The sequence below is a fragment of the Lampetra fluviatilis genome, chromosome 44 (assembly GCF_964198595.1).
Source record: "Lampetra fluviatilis chromosome 44, kcLamFluv1.1, whole genome shotgun sequence".
Classification (NCBI taxonomy): Eukaryota; Metazoa; Chordata; class Hyperoartia; order Petromyzontiformes; family Petromyzontidae; genus Lampetra; species Lampetra fluviatilis.
Window position 1 is genome coordinate 3,292,595 of NC_136318.1, and position 9,326 is coordinate 3,301,920.

General features: G+C 65.2%; 2 protein-coding genes across 2 annotated transcripts in view; one reads left to right on the forward strand and one right to left on the reverse strand.

Moving 5' to 3' along the window:
• Positions 1-721: 721 nt before the first annotated feature.
• The window catches only part of ECM2 (extracellular matrix protein 2), a 24,304-nt gene continuing 15,699 nt past the window's right edge, over positions 722-9,326 (reverse strand). Inside the window, exons 12-13 of the mRNA XM_078876445.1 lie at positions 9,166-9,324; positions 722-1,172 (exon numbers count right to left, since the gene is read on the reverse strand). Of these exons, the coding sequence (XP_078732571.1) occupies positions 794-1,172; positions 9,166-9,324 (538 nt within the window). The 3' untranslated portion in view covers positions 722-793. The remainder of the gene's footprint in view (positions 1,173-9,165; positions 9,325-9,326) is intronic.
• On the forward strand, positions 3,793-5,447 carry LOC144947233 (uncharacterized). The gene has a single exon (XM_078876447.1). The coding sequence runs from the start codon at positions 3,807-3,809 to the stop codon at positions 5,418-5,420; it is 1,614 nt and encodes a 537-aa protein (XP_078732573.1). The 5' UTR covers positions 3,793-3,806; the 3' UTR covers positions 5,421-5,447.

A 9,326-nucleotide genomic window follows, 5' to 3' on the forward strand; every position in this document is an offset into this window, starting at 1 on the left:
CCTCCACCCATCCACCCATCCACCCCTCCAACCCTCCACCCATCTACCCATCCACCCCTCCACCCATCCACCCATCCACCCCTCCACCCATCCACCCCTCCACCCCTCCACCCATCCACCCATCCACCCATCCACCCCTCCACCCATCCACCCCTCCACCCATCCACCCCTCCACCCATCTACCCATCCACCCCTCCACCCATCCACCCATCTACCCATCCACCCATCCACCCCTCCACCCGTCCACCCCTCCACCCATCCACCCCTCCACCCATCTACCCATCCACCCCTCCACCCATCCACCCCTCCACCCATCTACCCATCCACCCCTCCACCCCTCCACCCATCTACCCATCCACCCCTCCACCCATCCACCCCTCCACCGATCCACCCCTCCACCCCTCCACCCATCCACCCATCCACCCCTCCACCCATCCACCCCTCCACCCATCTACCCATCCACCCCTCCACCCATCTACCCATCCACCCCTCCACCCATCCACCCATCCACCCCTCCACCCATCCACCCCTCCACCCCTCCACCCATCTACCCATCCACCCCTCCATCCATCCACCCCTCCACCCCTCCACCCATCTACCCATCCACCCCTCCACCCATCCACCCCTCCACCCCTCCACCCATCTACCCATCTACCCCTCCACCCATCCACCCCTCCACCCCTCCACCCATCCACCCCTCCACCCCTCCACCCATCTACCCATCTACCCATCCACCCATCCACCTCTCCACCCATCCACCCCTCCACCCCTCCACCCGTCCACCCACCAGTCACTACCAGAGTCCGAGTCCCAACCCCAACCTGAAGAACCAAACGGCCGGGTCCTGGTCCATCCCGAAGTCCCCCTCCTCGTATTCCTCCTCCTCCTGCCGCACCTCATCCTCGTACCCGGAGTGCGACTCATAGTCATCGTAATCCGGCTCAGGCTTCGCTCGGGGTCTTCCGGGCCTCCTCCTCGACGACGACGACGATGGCGGCGTGCGCCCCAGGGGCTTCTGCGGACGCAGCACCACGCTGGCGAGCGAGCGCACGCAGGAGAAGGCGGTGCGAGGCACGGCGCGACGGTCGATGTGGTTCTGGTCGAGCCGCAGCGTGACGAGCGCGGAGTCGTCCGGGTTCGAGTCGACGCAGAACGCCTGGGGGGGCACCGTGCTGTGGGGGAAGGGGCGGGGTGGGGGATGAGTGGGTGGGTAAGTGAGTGGGTTTGTTGGTGGGTGGGTCAGTGAGTGGATGGGTGCGTGGGTAGGTGGGTGGGTCGGTAAGTGAGCAGTTGTGCGGATATGTGGTTGTGTGGGTGGGCAATTCTCTACTCGGGGCCGGGAACTGCCAAACAACAGGGAGTGGCTCTGCCTCTGAACGGCTGAGCGCGAGACTGAGGTTAAGAGATTTACAGATGGAGGGAAGGAGGGAGAGGAAGGAGTAGAAAGGAGGAGGGAGTAGGAGGGAGGGAGGGGAGGGAGGGAGGGAGGGAGGGAGGGGAGGGGAGGGAGGGAGTGGAGGGGAGGGGAGGGAGGGAGGGAGGGAGGGAGGGGAGGGAGGAGGGAGGGGAGGGAGGGAGGGAGGGAGGGAGGGAGTGGAGGGGAGGGGAGGGAGGGAGGGAGGGAGGGAGGGGAGGGAGGGAGGGAGTAAGGGGGAGGGAGTAGGAGGGAGGGGAGGGAGGGAGGGAGGGGAGGGAGGGAGTAAGGGGGAGGGAGTAGGAGGGAGGGAGGGAGGGGAGGGAGGGAGGGAGGGGAGGGAGGGAGGGAGGGGAGGGAGGGAGGGAGGGGAGGGAGGGAGGGAGGGAGGGGAGGGAGGGAGGGAGGGAGGGAGGGGAGGGAGGGAGGGAGGGGAGGGAGGGAGGGGAGGGAGGGAGGGAGGGAGGGAGGGGAGGGAGGGAGGGAGGGAGGGAGGGGAGGGAGGGAGGGAGGGAGGGGAGGGAGGGAGGGAGGGGAGGGAGGGAGGGAGGGAGGGAGGGGAGGGGAGGGAGGGAGGGAGGGGAGGGAGGGAGGGAGGGAGGGGAGGGAGGGAGGGAGGGGAGGGAGGGAGGGAGGGAGGGGAGGGAGGGAGGGAGGGAGGGGAGGGAGGGAGGGAGGGAGGGAGGGAGGGGAGGGAGGGAGGGAGGGAGGGGAGGGAGGGAGGGAGGGAGGGGAGGGAGGGAGGGGAGGGAGGAGGGGGGGAGGGAGGGAGGGAGGGAGGAGGGAGGGAGGGAGGGAGGGAGGGAGGGAGGGAGGGAGGGAGGGGAGGGAGGGAGGGGAGGGAGGGAGGGAGGGGGGAGGGAGGGAGGGAGGGAGGGGAGGGAGGGAGGGAGGGGAGGGAGGGAGGGAGGGGAGGGAGGGAGGGAGGGGAGGGGAGGGAGGGAGGGAGGGAGGGGAGGGAGGGAGGGAGGGAGGGAGGGGAGGGAGGGAGGGAGGGGAGGGAGGGAGGGAGGGAGGGGAGGGAGGGAGGGAGGGGAGGGAGGGAGGGGAGGGAGGGAGGGAGGAGGGGAGGGAGGGAGGGAGGGAGGGGAGGGAGGAGGGAGGGAGGGGAGGGAGGGAGGGGAGGGAGGGAGGGAGGGGAGGGAGGGGAGGGAGGGGAGGGAGGGAGGGAGGGGAGGGAGGGAGGGAGGGGAGGGAGGGAGGGAGGGGAGGGAGGGAGGGAGGGGAGGGAGGGAGGGAGGGGAGGGAGGGGAGGGAGGGGAGGGGAGGGAGGGAGGGAGGGAGGGGAGGGGAGGGAGGGGGGAGGGGAGGGAGGGAGGGGAGGGGAGGGAGGGAGGGGAGGGGAGGGAGGGAGGGAGGGGAGGGAGGGAGGGAGGGGAGGGGAGGGAGAGAGACGCGTTCACCCAGAGCTCCGGCCTTTACCTCTAAAAACTTTATTTTTCTCACCCTTTTTTCGGGATTTATTTTCACCAACAGTAAGTGTCTTGCTTTATACACATTTGTGATCAGTTTGTTTGTTAATTTGGACTTCCTTTCTCTTTCTTTCTTTGTTCTTTTCTGTTGTTTTCACTGTTCAGTGCGCGGCTGCGCTCACTGCAGTGGAAAGGTGTGTTTGTTTGTTTTTCCGCACAATCCTCTACTTTTATTTTGATAGTTGATTTCATAATCACGCTTTTCTTTGCTTTCTTTTCGATCTTGAGTTCCTTTAGTAATCTTTGAGTTTTGTGATTCTTTTTCGTGTCTTTTTTCGTTCCTTTGTCTGGTGTGCTCCCACGTGTTTCACACCCGTGTTCGCACTGTACCACACCGGCCGGTGTGGGTGCAGGGCAGACATCCCCTTTAGAATCCCCTCTTGTTTATTGCTGCGAGCGTGTTTACATTATTTTATTTTTATTGGTGTGCTTTTTTTCCTACGTTTTCGTTTTTTTCTTCCTCTTGTAAAAAAAAACCAAGGACTTAAAATAATTGTACTCTCTCCAGGGGAGCTTTGGGTGGGCAGCAGTAACAATAATCAGCAGAAGGTGGTCATAACACAGATTTGACCATCTTTATATGGAATTTTTGTTACGTTTCTTGTTTTTTTGGTAATTTTTTCCTGACTTTAGAAAGTAGAGAGGTTTGCTTTCGTAGTTGTGTGGGACATCTCACACACGTGAAGATGTCCACCCGACCCGCAACAACGTACGCGAAAGCTACCGCACCAACGCAAGACCCGTCTCTGGGGTCTGCAAGGCGCCTGCAGCAGCACCCAGAGCCTCCACGGGAGGCTGGGATCCGCTGCCCGGCTTCTCACGATGTTCCGATTGAAGTTTACGTGGATGCGCTGTGCGCCATCGTGCCAGGGGGCTCGATAAGGTACGCCTCCAAGGTGAGCGGAAGAGTGGTTTTCTTCATGGAGTCTGAAAAGGTGGCAAATGCCGCCATGGAGGAGGGGATGACGGTTGGCGATTGGCACCTTACCTTGGAGCCAATGTCATCACCGTCGGTACGCGTGATCGTATCCAACGTCCCCCCCTACATTCCCGATAAAGACATCCAAGATCACCTGGCTAAGTTGGGCACGCTGACTTCCAACCTTCAGCGTGTGCCTCTGGGCCTCAAAAATCCTGCCTTGAGGCATGTCTTGTCTTTTAGAAGGCAGGTCTACATGCTGGTGCCCAATGGGCAGCTTGAAGAGGGCTCCTTTGTGGTCATGAATGGAGGAAGGGCCCATAGGCTGTTTTACTGCAAGGACGTGCTAAAATGCAACCTTTGCAAAGCAGAGGGGCATGTTAAAAAACACTGCCCGATGACAGCAAATGCCCAATCTACCAGCGAGACAACGGTGGAAAAGGGTGATAAAGAGGCACACCCAACAAGTGACTCAGGAGAGGGTCCCTCACCACGGAGATCACACGAGGTGGCGGTAGACCCCGCTCCAACCCCAGCTACTGCCATGGAGACTGAGGCTCAGCCAGCCACCCAGTCATCATCGACAGCCGGACCTCTGAAGAGGAAATTTACGGAAGACTCGGCTTCATTATCTCCAGAGACCAGTGGGGATGAGGTCAGTCCCTTTAAAGATCTCCCAGAGTTGGAGTCGGACATCGCACCGACGCCTGGGGGAGATGCGGAGAGCACTGGTGGCAAGGACGGGGTCTTCGCCATCCCAGATGCCCCTAAAAGTGGGATACGCAGAGGGAAGAAGCCCCGTGCAAGAACCAAGCTCAAGCGCAAGACGCCTGATGAAAATATGGAGCCTGAGATGGAAGCGGAGGAAACCGCAATCTGCGAAGTGGCGAAGGACACAAGTGAAGAGGGTCGCACTTCAGACCTCGACGACGCGCCCAGCAAGGGGGCCGAGGCCTCCCAGGAAACGCGAGCAGCCAAGAGCGCGGAGGAGCCCAAACAGGACCCCGGCGAGGCAGCAGCGGGGACCAGGAAGAAGAATGAAGCAGCAGCACAGGAGGATAAAGGCAAGCTGTTTGCAGGCGACATTTGCGACGTTTGCAGACAGCGGTACAAGAACCGCCCTGGGCCGGGCTGTCATTACACGCACAGCCGCTTAGTGGATGAGGAGGGCGAGGACAAGGACTCGCGGCCCGCCACACCTGTCACGCGCCGCTCGGAGGACCTCAAAGCCAAAAAAGGTCCTGATGGGCTGGCAAACCCTAGCAACTACTGCGATTTGGAGAACAAGGAGACGGGACAACCGGAAGAATTGGTTTCCTGCTCCGACTGTGGACGTCCTGCACACCCGTCCTGTTTGGAGTACACTTCAAACATGATCACCGCCATCAAGACTTACCGTTGGCAGTGCATTGAGTGCAAGCGCTGCAACATTTGCGGCGCCGATGAGAATGACGACCAGCTGCTGTTTTGCAATGACTGCGACCGTGTTTATCACATGTATTGTTTCAGCCCTGCCATGTCTGAGTACCCAGGGAAAGGCTGGAGTTGCCACCTTTGCCTGGACTTACTCAAAGTAAAGGCATCTAAACCAACCAGTCATAAGATGGGATCCTAGATGCCAACATCCTTGAATGATGACTTAATTCTCAAGGGCATACCCAATTAGTAAACTCAAGTTTGAGCTAAAAAAAAAAGGAGGGAGGGAGGGGAGGGAGGGGAGGGAGGGAGTAAGGGGGAGGGAGGGGAGGGAGGGAGTAAGGGGGAGGGAGTAGGAGGGAGGGGAGGGAGGGAGGGAGGGAGGGGAGGGAGGGAGTAAGGGGGAGGGAGTAGGAGGGAGGGAGGGAGGGAGGGAGGGAGGGAGGGAGGGGAGGGAGGGAGTAAGGGGGAGGGAGTAGGAGGGAGGGGAGGGAGGGAGGGAGGGAGGGGAGGGAGGGAGTAAGGGGGAGGGAGTAGGAGGGAGGGGAGGGAGGGAGGGAGGGGAGGGAGGGAGTAAGGGGGAGGGAGTAGGAGGGAGGGGAGGGAGGGAGGGAGGGGAGGGAGGGAGTAAGGGGGAGGGAGTAGGAGGGAGGGGAGGGAGGGAGGGAGGGAGGGAGGGGAGGGAGGGAGTAAGGGGGAGGGAGTAGGAGGGAGGGGAGGGAGGGAGGGAGGGAGGGAGGGAGGGGAGGGAGGGAGGGAGGGAGGGGAGGGGAGGGAGGGAGGAGGAGGGCAGGGAGGGAGGGAGGGAGGGAGGGAGGGAGGGAGGGAGGGAGGGAGGGGAGGGAGGGAGGGAGGTAGGGAGGGAGGTAGGGAGGGGAGGGAGGGAGTAAGGGGGAGGGAGGGAGGGGAGGGAGGGAGTAAGGGGGAGGGAGTAGGAGGGAGGGGAGGGAGGGAGGGAGGGGAGGGAGGGAGGGGAGGGAGGTAGGGAGGGGAGGGAGGGAGTAAGGGGGAGGGAGGGAGGGAGGGAGTAAGGGGGAGGGAGTAGGAGGGAGGGAGGGAGGGAGGGAGGGAGGGGAGGGAGGGAGGGAGGGGAGGGAGGGAGTAAGGGGGAGGGAGTAGGAGGGAGGGGAGGGAGGGAGGGAGGGAGGGGGGGGGGAGGGAGTAGGAGGGAGGGAGGGAGGGAGGGAGGGGAGGGGAGGGGAGGGAGGGAGGGAGGGAGGGAGGGGAGGGAGGGAGTAAGGGGGAGGGAGTAGGAGGGAGGGGAGGGAGGGAGGGAGGGAGGGGAGGGAGAGAGTAAGGGGGAGGGAGTAGGAGGGAGGGGAGGGAGGGAGGGAGGGGAGGGAGGGAGTAAGGGGGAGGGAGTAGGAGGGAGGGGAGGGAGGGAGGGAGGGAGGGGAGGGAGGGAGTAAGGGGGAGGGAGTAGGAGGGAGGGGAGGGAGGGAGGGAGGGAGGGGAGGGAGGGAGTAAGGGGAGGGAGGGAGTAAGGGGGAGGGAGTAGGAGGGAGGGGAGGGAGGGAGGGAGGGGAGGGAGGGAGTAAGGGGGAGGGAGTAGGAGGGAGGGGAGGGAGGGAGGGAGGGAGGGAGGGGAGGGAGGGAGGGAGGGAGGGGAGGGAGGGAGGTAGGGAGGGGAGGGAGGGAGTAAGGGGGAGGGAGGGAGGGAGGGAGGGGAGGGAGGGAGTAAGGGGGAGGGAGTAGGAGGGAGGGGAGGGAGGGAGGGAGGGAGGGAGGGGAGGGAGGGAGGGAGGGGAGGGAGGGAGGGAGGGAGGGAGGGAGGGGAGGGAGGGAGGGAGGGAGGGAGGGAGGGAGGGAGGGGAGGGAGGGAGTAAGGGGGAGGGAGTAGGAGGGAGGGGAGGGAGGGAGGGAGGGAGGGAGGGGAGGGAGGGAGGGAGGGAGGGGAGGGAGGGAGGGAGGGAGGGAGGGAGGGGAGGGAGGGAGTAAGGGGGAGGGAGTAGGAGGGAGGGGAGGGAGGGAGGGAGGGAGTAAGGGGGAGGGAGTAGGAGGGAGGGGAGGGAGGGAGGGAGGGAGGGAGGGAGGGGAGGGAGGGAGGGAGGGAGGGAGGGGAGGGAGGGAGGGAGTAGGAGGGAGGGAGGGAGGGAGGGGAGGGAGGGAGGGAGTAAGGGGGAGGGAGGGAGGGAGGGGAGGGAGGGAGGGAGGGAGGGAGGGAGGGGAGGGAGGGAGGGAGGGAGGGTGGGGGAGGGAGGGGGGGGGAGGGAGTAGGAGGGAGGGGAGGGAGGGAGGGAGGGGAGGGAGGGAGTAAGGGGGAGGGAGTAGGAGGGTGGGGTGGGAGGGAGGGAGGGAGGGGAGGGAGGGTGTAAGGGGGAGGGAGTAGGAGGGAGGGGAGGGAGGGAGGGAGGGGAGGGAGGGAGTATGGGGGAGGGAGTAGGAGGGAGGGGAGGGAGGGAGGGAGGGAGGGAGGGAGGGGAGGGAGGGAGGGAGGGAGGGAGGGAGGGGAGGGAGGGAGGGAGGGAGGGAGGGAGGGGAGGGAGGGAGGTAGGGAGGGGAGGGAGGGAGTAAGGGGGAGGGAGGGAGGGAGGGGAGGGAGGGAGTAAGGGGGAGGGAGTAGGAGGGAGGGGAGGGAGGGAGGGAGGGAGGGAGGGGAGGGGAGGGAGGGGAGGGAGGTAGGGAGGGGAGGGAGGGAGTAAGGGGGAGGGAGGGAGGGAGGGAGGGAGGGAGTAAGGGGGAGGGAGTAGGAGGGAGGGAGGGAGGGAGGGGGAGGGAGGGAGGGAGGGAGGGGAGGGAGGGAGTAAGGGGGAGGGAGTAGGAGGGAGGGGAGGGAGGGAGGGAGGGAGGGAGGGAGGGGGGGGAGGGAGTAGGAGGGAGGGAGGGAGGGAGGGAGGGAGGGGAGGGAGGGGAGGGAGGGAGGGAGGGAGGGGAGGGAGGGAGTAAGGGGGAGGGAGTAGGAGGGAGGGGAGGGAGGGAGGGAGGGAGGGAGGGGAGGGAGAGAGTAAGGGGGAGGGAGTAGGAGGGAGGGAGGGAGGGAGGGAGGGAGGAGGAGTAGGGGGAGGGAGTAGGAGGGAGGGGAGGGAGGGAGGGAGGGAGGGGAGGGAGGGAGTAAGGGGGAGGGAGTGGAGGGAGGGGAGGGAGGGAGGGAGGGAGGGGAGGGAGGAGTAAGGGGAGGGAGGGAGTAAGGGGGAGGGAGTAGGAGGGAGGGGAGGGAGGGAGGGAGGGAGGGAGGGGAGGGAGGGAGTAAGGGGGAGGGAGTAGGAGGGAGGGGAGGGAGGGAGGGAGGGAGGGAGGGGAGGGAGGGAGGGAGGGAGGGAGGGAGGGAGGGGAGGGAGGGAGGTAGGGAGGGGGAGGGAGGGAGTAAGGGGGAGGGAGGGAGGGTGGGAGGGGAGGGAGGGAGTAAGGGGGAGGGAGTAGGAGGGAGGGGAGGGAGGGAGGGAGGGGAGGGAGGGAGGGAGGGGAGGAGGGAGGAGGGAGGGGAGGGAGGGAGGGAGGGAGGGAGGGAGGGGAGGGAGGGAGGGGAGGGAGGGAGTAAGGGGGAGGGAGTAGGAGGGAGGGGAGGGAGGGAGGGAGGGAGGGGAGGGAGGGAGGGAGGGAGGGAGGGGAGGGAGGGAGGGAGGGAGGGAGGGGAGGGAGGGAGTAAGGGGGAGGGAGTAGGAGGGAGGGGAGGGAGGGAGGGAGGGAGTAAGGGGAGGGAGTAGGAGGGAGGGGAGGGGAGGGAGGGAGGGAGGGAGGGAGGGGAGGGAGGGAGGGAGGGAGGGGAGGGAGGGAGGGGAGGGGAGGGAGGGAGGAGTAGGAGGGAGGAGGGAGGGAGGGAGGGGAGGGAGGGAGGGAGGGAGGGAGGGAGGGAGTAAGGGGGAGGGAGGGAGGGAGTGGAGGGGAGGGAGGGAGGGAGGGAGTAAGGGGGAGGGAGTAGGAGGGAGGGGAGGGAGGGAGGGAGGGAGTAAGGGGGAGGGAGGGAGGGAGGGAGGGAGGGAGAAGGTGAAGCCGCATGGTGGCACCGGATGTCGTTGTCGTTGAGCAGCAGCGTGCGGAGCACCGCGAGGTCGGCGAGGCCCAGCGGCACGCTGCGCAGGAGGTTGTGGTCCAGGTAGAGCTCGAGGAGGGACGTCTGCATGCCGTGGAACGACACCGGGTCGATCCCGTCGCTCGTGATGCGGTT